Here is a 25,635-nt window from a genome sequence, read left to right as displayed (position 1 = left end):
GGGTGAAAGTCGCCTTTCTTGCATCAGTTAGAGCGTGACTAATTAAGGTCTGAGTGGTGGGAACCAAAAAATATATTTCCAAAAGTTTCACTTCAACTCGTCACCATGGCCACAATCTTTGCTCACTAGACATCAAATTCGCACATTTTGTAGCCACAAGCCTCTGCTTTCTGAAGAACTAAGTTTTATTTGGCTAAGGTGTCATTTAGTACCTTTATTTTCACTTTAAGCGAGGAGAAGTCGCACATTTTTGATCTCTTTTCAATGTAATTTTCGCCGTTTTTGCCTCTTCATTTTCGATCAATCATAAGTTTTCAACCTGCTCTCATTTGGTCATTTTTCATCCGATTAAAAAACTGAGAACATGCTCGCGTTCCCCAAACCCTTGCCGTTCTAACGAGCCATTTCTGGAATCTGCATCTTCAACCGTTAAGTCGCGAGAGGCTTTTGTTTGAGGTGAGCGTAATCCTATACAAATCAATGGAGTGTTGGTGCGTGACGTCTCCTCACAACTTAAAATCAAATGTGTGTGCGTGAATGTGCATGTTTTGTAAAGGGGCAGTGAGATACTGTTAATTATGGTAGATTCCACATTTCTTGACCGATTTCAATGGTTTGAATTTTAAACTGTTCAGCTCATTGAAATGTTACTTAAAATCAAATGTGTGTGCGTGAATGTGCATGTTTCTTAAAGGGGCAGTAAGATACTTTATTTGATCTTGATTATGGTTCACTTTTACATTTCTTGAGCGATTTCAATGGTTTAAATTTTAAACTGTTCAGCTCATTGAATTGTTGGTTAAAATCAAATGTGTGTGCGTGAATGTGCATATTTCTTAAAGGGACAGTAAGATACTTTATTTGATCTTGATTATGGTTAACTTGCACTTTTCTTGACCGATTTCAATGGTTTAAATTTTAAACTGTTCAGCTCATATAAATGTTGGTTAAAATCAAATGTGTGTGCGTGAATGTGCATATTTCTTAAAGGGACAGTAAGATACTTTATTTGATCTTGATTATGGTTAACTTGCACATTTCTTGAGCGATTTCAATGGTTTAAATGTTATTTTTATTGCGTGTTTCCACGCGAGTTAGCAGGCCCATTCAAAATTTCCGCGGGAATTTTTCTAGTTATTATATCATCTTCCACGATTTTCCGCAAAAATGCGGCCCGTACCGTAGATCGCACCGGCACGAATGAGGTATCAAACGATGCGGCTCGATCTGACTCGGTGCGGCATTATTTTTCTAAGAATTCCCAGTTACCATGGCGACGCTATTCCCAAAAAAGTCCCCAAAAAAGTCCCATAGGAATAAATGGGAAACCAAAAGACATCAACCCCAATAAAGCACCTTTTTCCAAGACACGCTGCGCGCGCATACGTTAACCGACCGATATGAACTTTAGCTCATTTTGTTGGAATTTTTCCCATCTTTAGCTCAGTGTCAAAAAAAAAATTAAGGAATGAAAGCTCTCCCCCCTGTGCGGGTTCAAAGACAGTGAGCAAAGGGGTGAAAGTCGCCTATTTAGAGTGTGACTAATTAAGGCTTCAGTGACGGGAACCAAAAAATATATTTCCAAAAGTTTCACTTCAACTCGTCACCATGGCCACAATCTTTGCTCACTAGACATCAAATTCGCACATTTTGTAGCCACAAGCCTCTGCTTTCTGAAAAACTAAGTTTTATTTGGCTAAGGTGTCATTTAGTACCTTTATTTTCACTTTAAGCGAGGAGAAGTCGGACTTTCGCGCCTATCTCCTCCATGTTAATTTCGCCGTTTTTTCCCTTTTCATTTTCGATCAATCATAAGTTTTCAACCTGCTCTCATTTGGTCATTTTTCATCCGATTAAAAAACTGAGAACATGCTCGCGTTCCCCAAACCCTTGCCGTTCTAACGAGCCATTTCTGGAATCTGCATCTTCAACCGTTAAGTCGCGAGAGGCTTTTGTTTGAGGTGAGCGTAATCCTATACAAATCAATGGAGTGTTGGTGCGTGATGTCTCCTCACAACTTAAAATCAAATGTGTGTGCGTGAATGTGCATGTTTTGTAAAGGGGCAGTGAGATACTGTTAATTATGGTAGATTCCACATTTCTTGACCGATTTCAATGGTTTGAATTTTAAACTGTTCAGCTCATTGAAATGTTACTTAAAATCAAATGTGTGTGCGTGAATGTGCATGTTTCTTAAAGGGGCAGTAACATACTGTTGATTATGGTTAACTTTTACATTTCTTGAGCGATTTCAATGGTTTAAATTTTAAACTGTTCAGCTCATTGAAATGTTGGTTAAAATCAAATGTGTGTGCGTGAATGTGCATGTTTCTTAAAGGGGCAGTAATACTTTTAGTAGATTATGGTTAACTTGCACATTTCTTGACCGATTTCAATGGTTGAAAGTTTAAACTGTTCAGCTCATTGAAAAGAGTTAGCAGGCCCATTCAAAATTTCCGCGGGAATTTTTCTAGTTATTTTAGTAATACAAAGAACCACAAACTTTGAATGTGGCTACTTCAGATTATGAATAAATAAACGAGAATTTGGATTTTATTCGTTGTGTTTCTCCAAACTGAAAGTAAACAGAACGTGGTGCCCCTATAGGCGATTGAGGGAATTACGACTTCCTCAAGTGCTGATCAAATGACTAATTTGTCCAAAAGACAACATCAATTATCGCTACACCCTCTCAAGCAATTCTAATTGCTTGGGTACATTTGAAAGTCAGATTTTGACTTGCAAGAAAATTAATTGACCTATGAGAAAAAGGAAACAAAACAAAACAAATCTTTAACTCTTTGACTGCCATAAACGTTATAAAACGTTTAGCATAAACCTAGGGAAGGGCGCCGAGGACGTTAAAAGACGTCCCCTATGTTTTTTTTTTTTTTTTTTGAAAACGGGTGCAGGAAAGCCTTGGGCAGCTGTGCTGAAAGTATCAGGCAGATCTGATTAGTAAAAGACTCGTTTTGGCCCCTAGAGGGCAGCGATGACTCTCTTTGCACAAGGTTGGATGGGCCGCCCACCGTGGGCGTCAGTAGAAGACGTGAGGCGGAGCTAGAGTGTTGAGGAGACATGGCTGAATAAGCCCACAATGGCTGCCCAAGCAACCGGTTGCAAGCAGCTCACGCTTGAGCATTTTTTTCAAAGACGGAAAGCATCAATCAATACTAAAAAGCGCATTGATGTCGACGATGATGATGACTCCGAGCTTGACGCCAAAGTTGGAAGCCTTGACGCGACTGCTATGATCACGTAGTAAGCCTCACCGGCTAAGCGCGGCTAGCGCTGCTAAGGCCGGAAAACGCGCACAATAGCCGACCGGGTACTTCTACACAATCGGACATTCGATCGGGCGATGGAGAGTTGGCATCGACCAATGCAGATTGATGATGATGATGATGATGACTCCGAGCTTGACGCCAAAGTTGGAAGCCTTGACGCGACTGCTATGATCACGTAGTAAGCCTCACCGGCTAAGCGCGGCTAGCGCTGCTAACGCCGGAGCTGCACAAGCGGACATTCGATCGGACAATGAAGAGTACCCCGAGTCCAATGCATATTCATCGGAGGAGCGGGTACAGTCTGATCACGGAGAAGACTCCGATGCCACCATGAATGGAGTGGATAAAATGGATCAGAACATCTACCACTCGGTATAGCAACTGAAGGACATGAGGAAGCCAGACGTAACACCACCGTAATGTAACCGTAACAAATATCCTGATATTAGACTTTATGGCAACACACACTGCAGTATATACTTGCTATTCCCCGGAAAAAACGGCCTGCAAGAAAGTGGAGCTTTTGCACGCGAAGAGGCAATCTGTTGTGCAAATGCGGTTTGCGTCTCCTTGCACGCAGGGGAGAAAAAACAAAAAGAAAAACTCGTTGAAACATCCACATATTTGTAAATAGCACCACAGTTGCACACATTTGTAAATAGTTTGCCAAATTGTTGTCAAATTGTTACACTGTTGAATGTAAATAAACGTATTTTGCTATCAAAAAACACTTTTTCATTCTTGGTGGTAGTGTTTTATAGAAGTAAAGCACTATTTAGGTGTTTGTGGCATCATTCATGGACAAAAAGAAGTGTCAAATTCACTAGAATGCATGAAATAATATCGTTTCACTAAAAGCTTGATTTCTCCGTATTTTGGTCCAAAACAGGCGAAATTGGGTCAAACTAACCATTTTCTATTGTTGATTACTAAAGAACGGAATAAGGTAGAAACAAACTTTTTTTTTCTGATGAAAGATGAAAGTCCAATCTTTCATTTGGTAGTACGTGTGTTTCCATAGTCCAAACAGAACATTTTCTGTGGACCTTGAAAGATCAGTCAAAATGCTTAAATCGGCTGGAACTGACGGCCTCCCTTTTCTGAAAACGTCTGGCAGTCAAAGAGTTAATTTACAAAAAAATTAGAATATTGAAAATAAGGTTATATTTCACTTTTGTGCAACAAGGGTGTTAATATTTAGGTTATGTTTTAACTCTTAAGTGGTTATTATGAAGACCCAACGAGAAAAGAAGCAATCTTGTCAGCCCTAAGATTTGAAACAAAACACTAAATGATATCTTAAACCCATGAGTGGTATTGTGACCCTTTGTGAGCTTTTGTTGTTTTTGATTATGCTATTTTAAAATAAAATAACACCCACGGATTGATTTTGGGGTTGTGCAATTATTGCATGAGTTGGGGCGCTAATTATGCTAAGATAACAATGCCACTAATGAAATTGAATTGACACACCAATGACAATGACAATGTCTGACAAATTTTAATGGATGAATGTGATGAGTGATGTGATTTAATGAATGTGAAAAACGGAATTAAATTGAACAATGGCAGTATTGGCTTTATTCAAATATTAGAAAGCCATTTGAACAGACAGTTGATTGCTGATATGGTTACGACCTCATTATTTAGAAAACATGAAGTAGAACTTAAACCAGTATTATATATTCATTGTTTACAAAATGATTGATATGCATGGTGGCTTTTTTATAACTACATATAACTTTGGAAAATGTATTACATTAAACTTAGCTACATGTAGTATAATACAATTAGTTTTAAAATGCCTGACTGTGAGCAGATCTTAAAATTCTGCCCATCCAAGAATTTCACAAATTAGGGCCCGAGCAGCGACGGCTACAGGGCCCCTATTGTTTTTGCAATTATGCAGGTTTTTTTTTAAATCTTGCTGATTTTGTGGAATTTTTGTAAAACCGTGTAATTTTTAAGAAAAATAAAGGATGTTAACCCAGTGACACACGCGAGAACACTGTAGTGCACCAATTAGAAAAATGAAAACCTTCTGTGAAAATTAAGGTTATTAATAATTAATTATATGTAGTGAAAGTTTGTTTAAGTGGATAGTAACTGAGTTGTGAGCCATAAATGTCTCAACAGGGAGATATGATAAACATGGTAACAACATATAATTTTTCGATGTTTTCAATTTTTTATGTTTATAGAAGTTTTGTTGGATTTGATGTTTCTAATATTCTAAAATTGTTGTTAGTGTGTATTGATTTTATTGAATTGAACAAAAGTAAGAGAATGTGAATATTACCAAGTACTGATAACATTTTAAAATGAGTTGAAATTGTACCAGTAAAACACCTTATGGACATTATTATTATGGCAAAAGCATTGTGTAAATATATCAGGGTTTTTTTTTGGCATACTTATTTGGAGTAATGAATGAAAGTCACTTTGTAAGTCACATTGTTAATAAAAAGAAAGAAAAAGAAGAGGAATAAATAAATGACCAAGGCATGAAAATTATGGTCAGATAGTTTGGAAATTGTAAAAGGGACAGGGCAGTTTAGTCTGTTTGAAATTTTGTGTGGTAAACTATTTAATTTGCCTATAGTAAATAACCTGTTAAGTCGAGCAGATGAAATAAATTGATTTAAGTAACTGAGGAGATTGTTAAATAACGAGGAAGTGAAAGTTTAATCAAATGCCAGACGACACACTGTATCTGCAGGGAGGCCAACCTCCCATCAAGGGTTGTGACTGGGTTTTGATCAAAGGTCCAGCCCTAGGCGGGAAGGTCCTTGTAAGTGTTGTTGATGACCCCGAAGGCTGTAAAGATCGCTGAACGACCCTCCTGATTCACCTATCGCACGGCACAACAGGTACCATTGACTAACAGCTTGTCTGGTTGCAGAGCAAAGCCTGACCGAGAGAAGGGGAAAACAAGCAGCTTGTCTAGCTGTGGAGAAAAGTCTGACTGAAAGAAGGGGAAAACAAGCAGCTTGTCTAGCTGTGGAGAAAAGTCTGACCACGTCAGTCAGTGAAGAGGATGGGAGCACATTCAGTCTGTTCCCCAACAAGGTTCCGCAACCGCTGTGAAATCTAGGGCCTGTCCATTGTGCTGGAAGTGTCAGAAGGGACAAATCAAAGAGACATCGAGTCCCTTTCCTGAATCGAACGGAGGGTAAGATGCGAAGTGAAAGTTTAATCAAATGCCAGACGACACACTGTATCTACAGGGAGGCCAACCTCCCATCAAGGGTTGAGACAGGGTTTTGATCAAAGGTCCAGCCCAAGGCGGGAAGGTCCTTGGAAGTGTTGTTGATGACGCCGAAGGCTGTAAAGATCACTGAACGACCCTCCTGATTCACCTATCGCACGGCACAACAGGTACCATTGACTAACAGCTTATCTGGTTGCGCAGCAAAGCCTGACCGAGAGAAGGGGAACACAAGCCGCTTGTCCAGCTGTGGAGAAAAGTCTGACCATGTCAGTCAGTGAAGAGGATGGGAGCACATTCAGTCTGTTCCCCAACAAGGTTCCGCAACCGCTGTGAAATCTAGGGCCTGTCCATTGTGCTGGAAGTGTCAGAAGGGACAAATCAAAGAGACATTGAGTCCCTTTCCTGAATCGATGAGATTCGGGGCTTTCTTTTGTTTTTATTTTTGTTTTTGGGGCCATCTTGAGGGGGAGGAGAGACAGCTGGCTGAACTAACGCTGAATATTACATACAGAAACATTGGACAATATACACACATTAGAGCAACAACACATTGATTGCACTTGAAAGACAACACTTGATAATATTGTGATGATTATTTCACTAATATGGTTTTCATGTTGGAGAGAAAAAATATTATGTTATGCTCTATGATGGTAATATTTTGCCTATTTAACAAATACATGGTATTGGTATGTTTTAAATGATCCTACTGTCGAAAATCTAACTGAAGTGACCGATAGGTGATATGCGAATTTGAGAAAATATGTGATAAAAAGGGGGGAAATGTTACATAAATGTATCTTAATTATCCCATATTTAGTATTTTATTAATTGCAAATCTTTTATTCAACATTGTGAATTTATTTAACAATGTGACATGTGCGAGTTTGAGTCGACGGCAGTCACAAAACTCACAAGAAAGGAACTGTGCCCTCATCACAAGACAAGAGGCCAGAACATTTCTATGGTTGAAAAGCTTTTCGTGTTAAGGAATGTTAATATTTGCATTGTTGCCTGTGTAATGACTTTCTGTAAATGTTTGCCACATTGCTGCTACGTACACCCCAAAACACCTCAGAGCAGTAATGTCCATGTGGTAGGTCAACCCAATAAAAAGAGAAAGAATGACAGAATGTGTCAGAATGGGCAGGAGACTGTGATCTGCACATCTATGTTCATTCTCCTTGCCGGTAATAAGAATATATATCTCTTGTCTTCCTTCTGTGTCTGTTTTTTAAATGTTCTCGGTTGAATAAACCTGACACCTTACCTGTTGTGGTGTGTTGGCATCAGTGGATGATAAATGCTATGTTAATGCTAGCTTTAGTTCAGTGCTGAGTTTTACATTGGGCATATTCTTACAGACTACTAAGCGGTCCTTGCGTGCGTTGTTTAACGTCAGGCACGTTGTTGAACAGCTAAGGGGGGTCCTTGTGCCAATATTTACAGAAGTAGTCACGGTAGTTTCAACTGTGCGATAATCTCTTTCCTAATTCCACTATGGTTCGTAGTACTCTATGGTTTTTTTTGCTGCCACTGGCAAACGAGAGGGCTATGCTAGTGTTAGCATCGGGTGGAATGTAAACAGCTGTGAGAACCACAGCCGTTAATTCTCTGGGCAGATGGAACGGTCTACACACAACTGACACTGCTTCCAGGTCTGGGCAGCAGTGGGTGTAAATAACTGGTGTTTGAGCACCGGTCGTTGTGTGTATTGTGTGCAGTCCTCCCCCTTTGCTCTTACCGGAGTCTGCCTGTCTGTCCTGGCGGAGTAGGCTACAGCTCGGTAGCTAAACAGATGCATCGGGGATGAGCGGATGTAGATCTTTAGGTGTGAGACATATTTTATTCAGCAACTCCAGAAAATAGCTCGTAAGTGTTGAAGTGTAACACATCAATTGTTCTTTCTGGTTCACTTGCAGTAAAGCAGTGTCACTTTACAATGCACATTCAAGAACTTAACAAGATTCACAACGTGCTCCGTTAAGTTTAATGTCCAAAGTTTGGAAGAGATGTTGATTTTATATGAACAATGGAATGCGAGAAAATTGTCGCCATGTACAAAGCCTGTCAACGTACGGGCAGATGTACGTTCACGCTTGATGGATCCGATGTTCAACCGCACGGATTGACAGGACTTCTTCCAACTAAAACACCCACCACTCAACCACAGGAAAGGTGATAACAACCTTAATAATTTATTGTTAAAGACTTAAGCCATACTGCGTTGTGGAGAATGAGGGCTTTCAAGACATGATAAAAACATTAGCGCCCCGATACGAGGTGCAACTAGACTCCTGTCTGACAATCACGCCGCAGTGAATTGTTTTAAAAACCAGGGTATTGAACGAGTTACACACAGGCAAAAACCTAAGCATGTGTTGAGTGGAACACAGCAATAAAGTGCCAGCCCTCGTTACTAATAATGGAATATGACAGGTGATTAAGGTGAAGTTTAACAAATTTTTCACAAGAACCTTGATAAGCATTAGTATACAGGAACTGACACTGTCTCACAAAAGAAAATAATAATAAAAGAAATAGTAATAGAAATAGAAAGTAACTGAGATGTAACTGTTTTCAGTGAATTAGTTTAAATTTAGTAAGATGGCACCTTGAAAAAGATATTTGTTAGTAGTTAGTGGAGTATTTTATTTTCATGTTAAAACAGCATTTTAAAAGGCAGTTGGTTACTAATTTGGTCTGTAACATGTCGGAACATTACATTAGCAAAAATGTTGCTCACTGTTTTCCAAAATAAAAGCAGATGTTTGCAAACAAGCAAATAACAAGATTTTGATCCTTTTAAATTAAAAAAGATATTCAAATGATTAATGGATTAACAAACAAATAGTACATTAATTTGACAATTGATTAATTGTTAAGTAAACAAATAATCCTTCCACCATTACACCGCATCGAACCGAATCGAATAGTAATCCTACTAAACCGAACCGAATCGTTACATTTTAGTAAGTTCTCGAAAATAAAGCTCTTGTGAAAAATGTATTTACTGGTTTAATAATAGCCCTTTGAGTAACTCATAGATGTGCCAAAAAATGGGGGTTTGTAAAACACACTGCTCCACTCACCATATAAAAGGTTTTTGGGTTAGTTTTGTAAAAAATAAAAATAAACAAATTAATAAATTAATTAAAAAAAATTAACTTCATTTTTTTCTCCTTAATAAAATGCTGCGGTATTGACGATCTCAAAATGAGGTGACTCGGACTCGAGTCCAAAAAAGTGTGATCAGGACATCCCTAATTATTATTATAATTATCAGTTTTACTTATTTAAATCTTACCTGGGACAAAGCTTCCCTGTACCACCTCCTTATATGCCCACCAGCCTTCATGAATTTTTGGTGGATTTTGCTGGGCTGCAAGGTAAAAAGAACATAACACAAAATTAGAGAGCACAGTCTTGCTCAAAATCGATTCATACAAAGACATCTTGACAAGGGAGATAGGATCACCTAGTGAGCACGTACAGATTTTTTCATTGGCAAAGTCATTTATTTCTGATATCTTAGTGTTAAAAGGGACAGTAACGTGAAAAATCTACTTTTTGGAGCTTTTAGCCATGTTAAAATTCGAATTCACTGAAGTGTTTTTTTTCCTTCATTCACCCCTCTATGAGAAATTCTAGGTCTAGCTCTCCAAGCGCCAGCCCCTCCCAACCTAAGAAAACGTGCTCACTTTATGACGTCATTAGGTGCGGACCCACCCCCGCAACGCCTATGCGGACTAAACACTCACCCATTTTCTCTGAGCCTTCCATGCTCGTAGGATAGGGAATAAAAGTATCCATTATCAGTAAACATTCTGTCCAAATGAATTCAAAGCAATTCCTTCACATTTGCAATGCCAAAGTGCAATGTCAATTGGCAGTCTTAAAACCTAACTGAATGAATGGTGTAGTGGTTAGCGCGCTCGCGCCCTGTAAACAGCAGGTCCCCGGTTCGTATCCCGCTCAGTATTGATTATTTCTCCTCCTCCCTTCCCTCTTTTCTCGTCCTCCTCCACTACGATTTCTCGCGGCAAGGAGCCGGTTTGTTTTAAATGTTTATTGAAGAATTGAACATCCGTCCAATTTCCACATAAAGAAGAAGAAGTACTACAACAGGTGACTATATTTAATAAAACATATACATTTGGTAATTTATATGCCCTTAATAATGATGATCCGGCCTTTTTCCATGAATTTTTCTCTCAGCTGTTTGATTTAGCAGCGAACATTATATTATTATAGGAGGAGACATTAACACAGTCTTGAATCCATTAATAGATCGTTCTAATAATACAACATGTATAAGGTAATTACAATCTACTAAAGTAATAGGGGAATATATGGATGATTTTGGCCTCATCAACAGCTGGAGACTTAAAAACACTACTAGGAAGGAATTTACCTTCTTTTACGCGGTGCACCGGTCATTTTCAAGATTTTTTTTTTCTTACAAATAATTCTATTGCTGATAAAATTGGTACAAAAATACATCCTATTATTATTAGCGACCATGCACCAGTCTCCCTCACCCTACAAGTTGATTATACCTTTAAACCACCACCAACATGGCGTTTTAACATTCCACTGCTAAATGACGCAGAGTTTGACAAAATTATAAGAAGAGACTTGGCAGACTTTTTGGAAATAAATGACTCTCCAGACTTATCTCCATCTCTTCTCTGGGAAGCTGGGAAAGCTGTAATTAGAGGTAAAATTATATCATATTCATCTTATAAAAAGAAACAGGATAAAAAATTGGGAAAAGACCTGGAAGAAAAAATTAAACAACTGATGGATGAATACGCAATAAACCCAAATAACCAAATATGGACTGACTTACAAAATACAAAAATACAGTTAGACGATATCTTATCCAAAAAGACAGAGTTTATAGTACAACAATTGAGATATAATAACTTTGAATATAATAACAAATCAGGTACATTTCTTGCAAACCAACTTCAACGCAATCGTGAAAAATCTCTTATAACGGCTATTAAAGGGACAACTGGTGAATGCACACAATCACCAGAAGATTTTAATCAATTTTTTCATAACTATTATCGCAACCTATACTCAGAAACTAACAAGCCTAACCCTGAGCATATTGAAACATTCCTCAGTACCTTAAATATACCTCAGTTATCTACTGAATATAAAGATATGTTAGATGCTCACTATAAACGAGCTGTACAGTGCTCTAGATAGTATGCCTAATGGCAGAGCACCTGGCCTCGGATGGTTATCCGGCTATATTTTTTAAGCACTTTTGGTTCATGCTTGCTCCATTATTCTTAAAATTAGTAACATAAATTAAAACTAATGGTTACATACTTCCACACATGAACACAGCAGCAATTAAACTTTTATTAAAGCCAGAAGAAAAAAAAAAGGTTATATTAAAGGTCGTCACTCTACTAATAATATTAGGAGGCTCTTTAACCTTATTATCATGTCACAGCGGCATGATAAAAAGACAGTTATTATATCGTTGGATGCAGAAAAAGCCTTCGACAAAGTTAACTGGTCCTTCCTCTTTGCTGTTTTAAATAAATTTGGCTTTGGGAAGTCATTTATTCACTGGGTGTCAGTATTATATGATTCTCCTAAAGCTACAGTAACTACTAATGGGATTACATCTCAGAGTTTTACTCTACAGAGAGGCACAAGACAGGGATGCCCATTGTCACTTTTATTATTTGCGATATTTATATTTATTGAGCCGCTTGCATTAGCTATACGCCAGGAAAGAAGGATTCAAGGAATTCACTCCGGGGTAACAGAACACAAAATTAATCTATATGCCAATAATATTTTACTTTATTTAGAAAAACCTGCTATCTCGTTAGGGGAAGTATTTAACTTAATAACTAAATTCTCACATTTATCCGATTATTCTATTAACTGGACAAAATCAACACTATTACCTATTACAGAAATTTAATGGAACCCTACAAGCCAGGACTCACACTACTCATTTCCTATAGGTATTTTAAAATACTTTCATTTAAACTTTTCTCCACTTCTGGATAGCATTTACAGTGACTTGGAGCGTTGGAATAATCTTCCCATTTCTCTAATAGGACAAATAGCCACCATTAAAATGAAAGTTTTACCCAAAATAAATAATTTTTTCTCAATGATTCCATTCAAACCTACGTCTAACTGGTTCCAGTCGTTGGACTCGGTCATTACAAAATTCTACTGGAATTTAAAAAAAAAAAAGCAAAGATTAGTCTATCTACTCTACAAAAAAGTAAATCCAAAGGAGGTCTAGAGGCACCAAATTGTATGCACTACTATATCGCTAACCAGCTACAATATCTCATTCTATGGGCACAACCCAACAGAGATACTAACTGTTGGCTGGAACTAGAACAGAAGGATTCTAACAACCTCAGACTTTTAGATTTACTCTTTATTACAACATTGATTAAGCGACACAATTGTTTTAAAAACCCAATGATTTCTGCCACCCTGACCGCCTGGTGGAAGGCACTAGAAATTACAAAATTCCAATTGGAGCCCTGCGGGCTTTCTCCCATATGGCATAACCCCGACTTTTAACTTAACAAGCAATCGTTTTATTTAGGTGTGTGGGAAAAGAAAGGAATTACACATCTCCACCATCTTTTCTCAGATAATATGTTTATATCATATACAAAATTGCTCCAAAAATACAAAATAAAAAACTTATTTTTTTTACATTATCTGCAAGTTAAAAATATGATAAAGAAACTAATTCCAACACTTCGGGGTATGCTCCAACCGCTTGTAACAAAGCTTTCTCCGACAACAACAAATAACCTCTCAAAAATATATAAGTTACTTTCGTATACAGATAAAACTTTATTTACCCATCTCGAAATGGGAGACAGACTTGTCTATAGCTCCGGATTCAAGTTTGTGAAAACTTATTTAAAATGACAAAACACACAAATTTACAACTTATCCAATATAAAATTATTCATAGAACATATATTACTCAATACTTGGTGGCCTGGGTGCGGCGGGGGCTGAGTTGTGGTGGGTGGGGGTCGTGGGGTCGTGGGGGGAGAGGGGGCTGTGGTGCCTGATGGGCCTGCCATGCCCTGTTCTGCTGCGTTGGGCTTGAGGCGCGGGCCGTGCTGGGGTGGTGCTCCGGGCTCTTGGGTTTGTTCTCCGGCCGGTGGCCCCTGTGGGGCCTGGGGGTTGTGCCTTGGCGCAGCCGCGGCCTGGGGGGCCCTGGGAGGTTGAGCTTGCTCTGGCCTGGCCGGGGTCGATGGCTCCCCTCTTTGGTGGAGGTTTTCATGCATGCCAGATCCACCACACCAGCATCTACCAAAATTCAAACATAATCTGCTTCTTCCTCTGGTTGTTGAATCGGTGGAGCCTGTGTCACTCTGCTTTATCTATCCTTCTTTCCTTTCCTCAGTCTTTCCTTTGGTCTCCTGAGGTCTCCATAATTTGTTGGAATTTAGATGTTTCTGTGGTTCGTGAAAGATTCTGGTTGGTAACCCTGTGGGTAGTAGGTAATGTCTGTCGGTGCTGGATTTCACTTTTCTTTCTTTTCATAGATCCTTCCTCGGGTCTCCTGACAACTTCACAACTCGAGCGGGATTCGGAAGTATTCGGTTTAGGTGAAAGGTATGGGATTTTTAATAGGTTTTAGGTATTCACCTAATGAGCACACACGCACGCACATATGCACCCATACACCCGCACACGCACTTACTCACGCACATACAAAAAAAAAAGAGAGCAATGATGATGACATGTCAAATCGGTAAGATTACCGAACGAACAATATTGAGCTCTCTCAAGAAAAAACAAACAAACAAAAAACAATTAAACATGACAAATCTGATGAAATATAATGTTTTCAAGGATGACGTGAATGATCAAAGCCTTTGTCACATTAAATCTAATTCACAGAGCGTCACTAAACAAAAAATACTAGTGTCAAAATCACTGTTGTGCAAAAAATTGTACTTTTCACAAAAAGCATATTTTCTCCTTGTCTTTTCAATTTTCGCTTGATGTCACTCAAATTACCTATTTTCAAATGGTGATTACTACAGAACGTAATAAGGTAGAAACATACTTTTTTTTAATGAAACAATGGAATGCGATCTTTTATGTGGTACGCACCATGTTTATGTATTCACAGCACACAATATTATGTTTGCCATGAAAGATGAGTTAAAATGCTCAAAATCGGCTGGCACTGTCGGGGTTGTTTTTTGGATAACGTGTGGCAGTAAAAGAGTTAAGCACTCAATTCTAATATATTCAAAAAATATTGAATTTAGGTTATTTGTGTAAATGGGTCCTGAATTATCTGGCACCATGCAGTCTTTTTGGACCATTTCCAGACCACTGAATGGGTAGATGTGTCACTAATCCATGACCCAATCGACTCGAAAAAAAATAAATATATTATACATATCTTAAATGATATTTTAACGTATATTTTTGTCATGATTTGCTTGTTTTGGGGGTGGTTCAGTGTCATGTAAAAAAAAAGTTAGTAACATAATCCAAGTACCACAATATTGCAGTAATGCAAATATGAGGTAGATACCATAACCTGCTTGGAAAAAAAACGTTGACAAAACATGTATTTCTTTTGGCCAGTAGGTGGCGCTACAATCAAATACAAGTTCATAGATGTCTTCAGGAGAGGTGAATGTGTGAAATTTTGAGAAGATATGATCATCGGGGTTAAGCTAAAGCAATTTTTAAAGTCAAGCTAGATCATCAGATTTGCGTCACCTTTGCCAAAAAGTTATAATATTCGGTCTCAGGCATGATCAACATCTTAAGGCAGTTCTGACAATTTTTCAAGTGGATCCCTTCAACGGGCTCAGCATAGTAAAGAATGACATTTTGTGTCACCACTAGGTGGCGCAATATGAATAACCAAATTTTATCATATAGATGTCTTCAGGCCGTGAGTATTAAAATACATGGGAAGTTTGGGATTTTATGGAGCATGTACTCGGGATTTATTAATCATTTCCTCTTTCGTGACGAAAGAAGTATTAAAGGCAAATTTTAAGCCCCGCCGCCGTCATATAGTATTTTTAAAACTCTGGATTTTTTTCTGCAATTGTTGTCTCAGGTCTTGAGATGATACATGCCAAGTTATTAGTAAATTGTATGAATCGTCCAGGACAAGGGGGAAAAATATGACTAATGTGGATGTGCAAAAATGGGCCAAAATTGGACAAAAAAATCTCACATCATGTACATTTTTAGGATATGACTTTCAATAACTTTTAAGTAGGTTTCGGGGTGCTACAAACTAAACTTGAAATATTGATTACTTTGCCAAGCATGATGTGTGTGCACTGTTCAAATCTTCATGAGTCTTGGTCCGTCCATATTCAAATACAAAAAAAAATATTACAACACAACCACTACTGTGAAAAATAAGTTTGAAGACCTCTTTAGTCTTGTACTGCCATCAAAAACCATATGCAAAATATTGAGAAGATAGGACCATCTGGATCAAGTTAAAGCAGATTTTATTGTCATGGACATTAGATTTTGTGGCACCGTAATGGCCCCACCTATTGCAAAAAACTCACAAAATTTGGTCTGAGGCATGATCAACATCTTAAAGATTTTCTGACAAAGTTCTCAGTGTAACATAAAATATAGAAAAAATTATAATAATAATTCTGTCACCACTAGGTGGCGATGTATTTATAACGAAGTACCTTGAAGTAATGACTATTAAGATACATGTGAAATTTGGGATTTTCTGGAGCTTGTACAAGGGACTCATTACTATGTGGCGCTACATGTATAACCAAATTTTATCATATAGATGACTTTGGGCCATGAAAATTAAGACACATATGAAGTTGGGATTGAAGTTATACAGGGGAGTTATTAAGCATTTTGTCATTTGTGACCAAGGAAATATTAAAGGAACTGCAACATGAAAAATCTACTTTTGGGAGCTTTTAGTTATGTTAAAATGCTAATTTCCTCACCAAAAACATGACCAGAGTTGTGTTTTCCTCCATTTGCCCCGTATGAGAAATTCTAGGTTATTCTGCTCTCCAAGCACCAGCCCCTCCCAACCTGAGAAAACGAGCTGTTGGCACAGTTTGACGTCATTGCGTGTGGCCCCACCCCCGCACCGCCTCTGCGGACTAAACACACGCCCACTTTCTCTGAGCCCTCCATGCTCGCAGGATAGGGATAAAAGTAGCCTTTATATCAGTAAACATTCTGTCCAAATGAATTCAAAGCAATCAATTATTCTTCACATTTGCAATGCCAAAGTGCAATGAAATGACAATTGGCTGTCTTAAAATCCATTGGCTGACACTGGTGTAAACTACAAATAAAACATTTGCGCTAATGAATTTAAATGAATGGATGGTGTAGTGGATAGTGCGCTTACCCCATAAGCAACAGGGTGCGGGTTTGCGACCCGTTGTGGTGCTTCTTTTTTTTCTCCTCCTTCTTTCCTCTAACCTCTCTGCTCCCCTCCTCTTCCACGATTTCTTGCTGCTAGGACCCGTTTTGTTTCAAATGTTTATTCAAGAATTGATGGCTTGTAAACGCAGAGATCTAGCAGCCCGTGAAATTTAGAGTCCATTTAAAAAATCGGCTTAAACCCTATCTGTATGTTTCGTGGCCATTGCGCTCGGACGACGTCATGAGAGGGGCGCGGCAGCCACAGGGGTAGAGGCGAAGTTTTACTGAACCGAGCGTTTGACTTCCGGGTAAGAAAAATAGCCACCGAAATAACTCATATTTCATAAGAAATTACATCGTGATTGTGTCAAAGGTAAGATTTCATCATTATATGCCTATAGTTAACTGTGGAAGGGCTTAAAATATCATGGTGTAGTCCCTTTAAAGGCAAAATTTGACGCCCCATCCTCATCATGTAGTATTTCAAAAACTCAAAAAAAAATTATCCCAGTTGTTGTCCCAGCTCTTGAGATGCATGCCAAGTTATGAAGTCAATTGGATGAAAACTGATGGACAATTTTGGCTGCAAAAATGAGCCAAAATTGGACTTATGTCAATTTTTTGTGTGCATTTTTTAAATGTTTTTGTTTTGGGGATGAAATTTAATGTAGACGTCCCAAAATCGTTTTGTTTTTTTAGGTAGTTATACTTTATTAATACTCAATAGTACATAGACCTGAAGATTATGCATTTCAAATAAATAGGCTTTATTAGACTAATAAATATGCATCAGAAAAGTTTTATTTGGTAGGTTTGTGTTAAAATAATACGGGAATTCACGAGAATTCGTTATGTAAAAATAATACATAAATCTTAAATTAGGCTTGAAATATTTCTGTGAGTGACTGTGATTTTTTAAACTCAATTTATCACTACAGAATTTGCTGTGCAGCATCACAAATAAAACATGTAACTATAATGTCTACATGAGTAGCAGATAAGCATAAATTCTTTGTCGGGCGTGGGATTCGTTTGCTCTGCTGAACTGGAGATCCGACTTCAGGAAGAGAGGTGTAATTCAAACTCAAATGTAAAAAATCCTACATTCCTATGTGTAATTTAAACGCACCAGTATGCTGGCTCCCCCAATGAGAACGGAACATAATCTCATGTATTACCGGTTATTTCGACAAAAATGGGGTTGACGACTCATGATCAAGATTAATCTGATTGGGATCCGACAACACCACCCCCTCACCAACCTCATTTTGTCCCCTTTATCATCTGCGCCGTCGAGAACTGACTTTAGCATCCGACCAGATTTGAACTGCAGTCAGGCCAGCACTAATGCACACATACATTGCATGGTATTCTTGTCAATGGATGGACAGGCCTTTATTTATTTTTTCGATATGCATACTTATAGGTATTTCAATATCCCCTCATTAATAATTATCTGAGTGCACCTAGTGCGTTCATTTCATCATGAAGAGCAGGAGTAGACCACGAAGACATGAATGACTCACCTGATACGCAGGCAATAAAACTGGCTGGAAAAATAATTAATAATCCCCCAAATATGTCCATCGTTTATCTTCATTCCACGGTCATTAGAAATATCTCAGACGTTCTCCTCCAAGGCTGAATCGTGCTAGACACCTCATACGAGATATTCCTCACCATATGAAGTAAGTAGGTCATCAAAAGCCGTGATAAACGTGACGCTCAGTCAGCATTAAAATAAATAACAAATATAGGAGAATTACAAGCAAAATAACAAAGATCACGGACCCACTGTTCACGGTAACACATCAATCCAGCTGATGCCGATTGAACAACGTGAAGGCAGAAAAACCTTAGCGATGGGAGGATCATATTCTATCAAGTTCAATTGTCGTGTTTTCATCCGTTGAATCTTCCCTGAAGCAAAAGACCAACGTCAAGTATGGATAAACAACCTCTGTACTTCCTATTAACGTTGTCAAAATAAAAGACTGTTACCTACATTTCTGTGGTGCCTACAGAAATATAGTATGCTAAAAAATAATTTTAACTAAAAAGGAGGGAACATACCGAACATGGATATTTTTTTTCCAGGTATGTCTAAGTAACTTGCCCTTGCTCAGTTTAACTCAGAGACGGGTTTTTTTAAACTTTATTCAATAATTTACAATCAAAGCTCAGGTACATCAAACGAGTATATTTCAAACGTGAACATACAAAAAACGCTAGGGGTAAATAAAAAATACATGTCAAATAAATTTATACTAATATGTTACACTCAACACAAGCAGAAATAGTTTTTGTTTCTACTTGTTTTCTTACCATATCTAATTGACAAAATATAAAGCCTGAGTTCGTTAATTAAAGTTTTTAAAAAAAAGCCTAAATTCCCATAAATGTATGTGAAAAGTTTGCCTAAATAATAAAAAAAAATTAACCAAAAATACATTTTCTTTGCTTTTTCCATTCTTTCAACAAAACCAAAAATAACATTCTTCCAAAATAAAACAAAATCTTTGTCAATATTAAAAAAAAACAGCCTAGACCAGAAAATTTTCACTTACTAACATTGCCAAAATAAGTGAACCATAGTTTCCGGAGAATTACAGCTGAAGCTACAGCATACATCAATGTTTTTCTTAAACCTTTATATAAGTAGGGTAAATGCGATTAATTATTTTCAATGAAACTTATTTAATCTTATTTGTTATCAAATAACAAATAGGCAATAACCAGGCTTTCTTAGAAATAATATCATCTACAAGACAAGACCAATGTGAAACGACTCGGGGTAATACAGTAATCTTTCTCTGAAAAAGCATTCTTATTTTGTTTTTACCAGAAGATTTTGAAAAACATTCTTTACCGACAAATGTTTATTTCTTTTTTTGCACCCACTCAAACAAACACGCACACCAAAATGGTCTCGCAGCGAACCCACGCCAACCTGCATCGTAGGCAAGTGACGATTCCACTCTACCTACCAATGTATAGCCTGGAAATCCAGATTCAGCCGCCCTATCAGTCGCATTTGAGGCGGGGCAAACCTGAGCTAACAGAAGCGACTCGTTGGAAGTGTTTTTGGGTTTTTTACGGAGACGAAGTAAAAATCCAACATGGCTACTAGCCGAAGAGAGACGTGTAACTCGGCCGTTACAAAATTTTACTGGAATAAAAAAAAAGCAAAGATTGGTCTATCTACTCTTCAGAAAAGTAAATCCAAAGGAGGTCTAGAGGCACCAAATTTTAAGCACTACTATATAGCTAACCAGCTACAATGTCTCATTCTATGGGCACAACCCAACAGAGATACTAATTGTTGGCTGGAACTAGAACAGAAGGATTGTAATAACCTCAGACTTTTAGATTTACTCTTTATTACAACATCGATTAAGCGACACAATTGTATTAAAAACCCAATGATTTCCGCCCCCCTGATCGCATGGTGGAAGGCACTAGAAATTACAAAAGCCCAAGTGGAGCCCTGCGGGCTTTCTCCCCTATGGCATAACCCCGACTTTCAACTTAACAACCAATCGTTTTATTTAGGTGTGTGGGAGCAGAAAGGAATTACACATCTCCACCATCTTTTCGCAGATAATATGTTTACATCATATACATCCTTGGTCCCAAAATACAAAATAAAAAACTGAATTTTTTTACATTATCTGCAAGTTAAAAGTATGATAAAGAAACTAATTCCAACACTTCGGGTACGCTCCAACCGCCTGTTTTAGCTAAAGATATTACCAAGCTTTCTCCGACAACAACAAAAAAACTCTCAAAAATATATGTTACTTTCGTATACTGATAAAATGTCTTTACCCATCTCGAAATGGGAGACAGACTTGTCTATAGCTCCGGATTCAAGTTTGTGAAAATGTATTTAAAATGACAAAACACACAAATTGACAACTTATCCAATATAAAATTATTCAAAGGACATACATTACTTAATATATGATGAAGAAAATGGGACTCTCATACTCCGACATTTGTCTCCAGTGTTTACAAAACACTACAGACACTTATTTTCATGCTTTATGGTTATGCACTCCGGTTATGTATTTCTGGACTAAAGTCTTAGAAAAACTTTCCGCTATCTTGGACTGTAGGATACCTTTATCTCCTAGGTGACCTAATAACAACTGACTTACCACGTAAACAATTTGAATCCTCATAAATCACATTTTAATGGAAAAAATATCTGCCTCGAATAAAAACCAAATTTATGCAAACATGGTCTACGTATATAGAATCTTTTCATCTAAATCTGGTTACTTAATTCTGCCTGTTAGCGAGAACCACCACATCACGATAACTTATATTGCTGTTTCTGTATTTGGCAATTTGTAACTAATGGTTGCGTTTTTATAGTCAGGAACCCAGTTGCTGCCTTCAGGATCAAGCAGACCACATCAAATGACACCTTACAGTCACTAACTCTTCAAGATTCACTTTCAATGGACACTAAGGGTTAATATTCGGAATCACTGCATGCCAGTCGGTTAACTTTATAGGTGCTCTCCCCCCTGGCTGAGCGTGGGCGGCTCTGCCCCTCTGTTGGCTGCTGGGTGGCGGCTGCGTCTTGGCCGGCATATATGAGACGTGAAATCCCTTCAGCCTTCGTAACCAATACCCTTCTTTTTAAAGAGAGATCCCTTAAAGGGATATTTGACTCATTGAGCTATTTTCAGCAGTAAAAAGTTTATATTTTGTCGATAATTAATGTGATAACTTCATTATTTGTCATGTACAATTAATACTTTTAAAAACAAATTTTTAGTAGGTAACAACCAATCATGGCTCAATTTACTGACCAAACCCAGGAAACAGGTTTGGTTGCTACCTACTTCCTCAGCACAGGGGATGTCATCATCAGTCCACAGCAAGTGGAAAAAAATAGTTTTTGAAGGTATTAATTGTACATGAAAAATAATGACGTTATCAAATTAATTCTGGACAAACTATTAACTTTTCACTGCTGAAAATGGCTCTGTCATGTTCCTTAGCCTGCTTGTTGTTTTCTTTTTCTTTTCAGTTATCAGGGGCTGGCCAATGAGTGGAGCTTCCTGGCTCACACTTGTTGGTCATTGTGATCAGCAGGATATTTAAGCACACTGCAACTGAGGGCCAGCGTTGGGTTATTGTATGTCAAGTACCTGCCAAAGCCAGACTCCATTTCCTTGCGTCATCAGTCCTGGGTACTTTTTTTTAGTCTTTTCTTTTGCGTAAGTACCTTCTGTCATCGTTACTCTAGTTGACCTTTTTGCTGTTCTGATTTTGGTTACTTTAGATCTCAGTTGGAGGCTTTGTTTTTGGTATTTTTGTTTTTATCCATTTCTCGTGTGTTATGTGCTTATTTGTTTGTACTTTGTACTACTATTCTTGCTATTTCACCTTTTGGTAGGGATGGCAGAAATCGAACATTGAAACGATCAAATCATTTGAAACGATCAAATCATTTGAAACGATTGATTCACAAAAATAATCGATCTTTTGGAAAGTCTAAAACATTACAATCAAACAGTAAATCAGTGTTGCCAGCTCCCCAGTAAGGAAACTAACTATTGGCTCTCTGTCATCACCTAATTTACACAACCTGCAATCAGGCTATAATTGTAATGGACGCCATAAGAGAGAGAAATAATATGGGAGACAAAAATTTAATAATCCCCACCCCGTCAAAATAAGTATAGAAGTACAAATGAGCTTTTTGTTGCTGATACATGGTTTATTTTTAATTTTGCCTCTCAACATGACTTAAATGCTTTGATGAAACTCCCAGTGCACTCACATTTAATCAAAAACATTCATCATCATTCATCATTTCAACAGGCTACATTTCAAAGGCTTTTTTTTTTGCGACAGGGCATCAAGTTTTGACAGAAAGTATTAGAGAATAAAAAGAATGACCTGCAAAAACATGACACCCGCAGCGGGATTTGAACCTGGGTTACCTGGATAACGGACCTTTTTCTCAGCCCGTTGTGTGGGTGTGTTACCACCAAACCAACCACCTCGTTCAAAACGCTCATGAGGATGTTGACATTTTATCATGTAGGGCGATGAATCAGCAGGGCAATTTTACATACGAAGTATACTTAGGTTGGATTTATTTCAGATTTAAGACATTTTAATATAGTGCAATGGTCGGATTTTATTTATCTTTAGAAAAGGCACTTGCTGGAACAATGTGACGTTTGGAGGCATAATAGAACACGAAAGGCAACTGTCATATGACATCCTGTTTCTGAGACAGATTTAGGAACACGATTCGAATCACAAGTTACGCCTGGGTTCCAGTACGTACCAAAACGCAGTTTCGATTTTGCCATCACTACCTTTTAGTGTTTTTTTTTTTTTGTAAACAAACTGGTTAAACGCTCATTGTGCTTTGTCTGCTTCTTGGAGTCCTTTACTCATTTGTCAATTTGTGGCATGCTCAATGAGTCAAGTATCCCTTTATTAACCAAAAATGTATTCTTAAAAATAAAAAAAGATATTATGAATGATAGGCTTAAAATTCAGAGAACTTCTCATTTTTTTATTCTTGGTAATTACTCTTGGTACCATGGAGTTTGAACATAGTTCGTTCCTGTGAAGTGTTCAAAGTTCGAATTGGTCACCCTACAAAACATTTTTTGTAGTTACAACCGCGCGATAATCTCCTTCCTAATTCCACTGTGGTTCGTAGCACTGTATGTCTTTCTTTTGGGCCCATGGCAAAGTAAATTGTCGTGGAAAAATCAAAAGCACCTCCGGGAGTATTCACGATCTGTCTGGAAATGAGCAGTGCATCGTCTCACCTACCGCAACGTGAGCATTCGGCATTGCTCAGCTTCGCTCGGCTTCACTCGGCTACCCGTTTTCAAGGTACATTCGGCTTAGCTTGCTTTGCTTGGGTATTCGAACTCCGAAAATGAGTTCAAACTCCGAGGCATTTTTTACTCTGATTTTTTGGTTGAAGTTTGGTATGAGTTCCGAGACGTTCAAACTCCGAAGTTCCACTGTATATATTTTTTTATTGGAATACCATGAAGCACAGAGTTGGAACATTCCTTAAACACCGTTGATAGTTTGGCCAACTCTGTTTCAGAGCTACTACGCTGTGATTGGTCAACTGCTGCTCACATAACATATGGACGCCATATCACATATGGACCCTGCTGCTGGGCGGCAACGCCCAACGGCCAGGGAGCGATATTATGATGCATTGGTTCACTGGAGATCCACAGAGGAGGAAATTGTAAAAACAATTGGAAAAAAAAAGTGAAAGTCAAATGAGAGGATTGGAAAGCAAATAACACTTAATTCTTGTGCAAAGTAAAGTAAAATAACACGATTTGAAGTAGGTGGGACTGCACATTGCAGTATTAGACCTTTTATAAAGAGTTATAATTGAAAATAAAAATAGAATTGGTTTTAATTATAAGCCTGTACAAAGTGAATGGACTTAAAATAAAATCATTATCGATTTTAACTCTTGTAAAACGGCCCAAAATCTGGAAATTAGTTATTGTGGGTTTTGTGTTGTAAATAAAAGTTCTAAATATAGTTTATGCACAATTGAAATCCATTGATAAAAATTAAAAAGAAAATATGACATTTGGTTGTCAGTGTGGCACTATGGAAAAAGTTAATACACCGAAATAGTTTATGTTATTTATGTTTAAAAGTAATTTTCTACTGAGAGAACGGCTTAATATGATATCAAAGTGCAATATACGTTTTCGCCAACAGATGGTGCTTAGAAGCTTCGGTATCAGAGAGCAGTGTAGCAGCGGTCGAGGTAGTAGGTGATGAAGCAAGATATTGGCTGTGTCCGAATGTCCACACTTATCCCCTAACCCTTTGTTCAGTGCAGTGCATAAAAGAGCCAAACTGAAACTAAACTACTAGCTCGAAATTATAGTGCCAGTATCGATCCAATCTCGATAATGACTTAGTATAGATAATATTGATATTTGGATCGATCCGCCCACCACTAGAATATATGGCACTGGCCTCAACCACACAGGAATGTCTCTACTTAGACCAGTTGCTAAGCGGTATTGACAATTACAAATACATCCCAACAATTGTGCATGATGACAATCAGGGGACAGTTGTTCTTGCAAAGAATGCTGTCTACAGACAAGAGATGTAAACACGTGGACATAAAATAACATTTTATCAGGTCTACTCTGAATGATGGGAGAGTAACTTTGATAATTGTCCTACTGATTACATGGTTGCTGATATAATATATGACAAAGCCGGTAAATAAGTTGAAACTTAGAAGGGTTGAAGGTATTATTTTTGGAGTTTGAAATGTGTAAAACAGAGGTCCACATTCATTCTATATATTTTTATTTTTTATTACAACAACCTGAGTACAAGTGGGGGTGTTAACTTCTGACTGGCCATGCACAATTTTATTTGATAAACCCTTTTAGCACAATTTTACATTCATAGGTGGTCCAAATTTATGCATAAGAAACCATTGCATCATTGAGTTTCTTATATCCATGAAAAGTTACTTTTCATCATTATCTATTTGTATGTACCCAGATGCTGTGAACCATTACTGTAAACTTAATTATTTATTTACATGACTTGGTACTATCTTTTTTTATTTATTGGTGATTTTATTTTTGTCTAGCTTGTATATATTTTTAATCTCCCTGGCGTGTTTTGTGTTCGAGTTGTCTGTATTGTTTACAA

General features: G+C 37.8%; 1 protein-coding gene across 4 annotated transcripts in view; it reads right to left on the bottom strand.

The window, feature by feature from the left end:
• The window catches only part of LOC147157257 (carbonic anhydrase-related protein 10), a 115,371-nt gene extending 96,517 nt beyond the window's left edge, over positions 1–18,854 (bottom strand). For all 4 annotated transcript variants that reach the window (XM_086065256.1, XM_086065258.1, XM_086065255.1 and 1 more), the window contains exons 1-2: positions 18,453–18,854; positions 9,806–9,880 (exon numbers count right to left, since the gene is read on the bottom strand). In XM_086065256.1, the coding sequence (XP_085921382.1) occupies positions 9,806–9,880; positions 18,453–18,513 (136 nt within the window). In that variant the 5' untranslated portion in view covers positions 18,514–18,854. The remainder of the gene's footprint in view (positions 1–9,805; positions 9,881–18,452) is intronic.
• Positions 18,855–25,635: the final 6,781 nt, after the last annotated feature.

This window comes from Leptonotus elevatus, chromosome 20 (assembly GCF_054856555.1).
Source record: "Leptonotus elevatus isolate MCC_2025b chromosome 20, RoL_Lele_1.0, whole genome shotgun sequence".
Lineage (NCBI taxonomy): Eukaryota > Metazoa > Chordata > Actinopteri > Syngnathiformes > Syngnathidae > Leptonotus > Leptonotus elevatus.
This window is presented reverse-complemented; position numbering and strand designations above follow the sequence as displayed.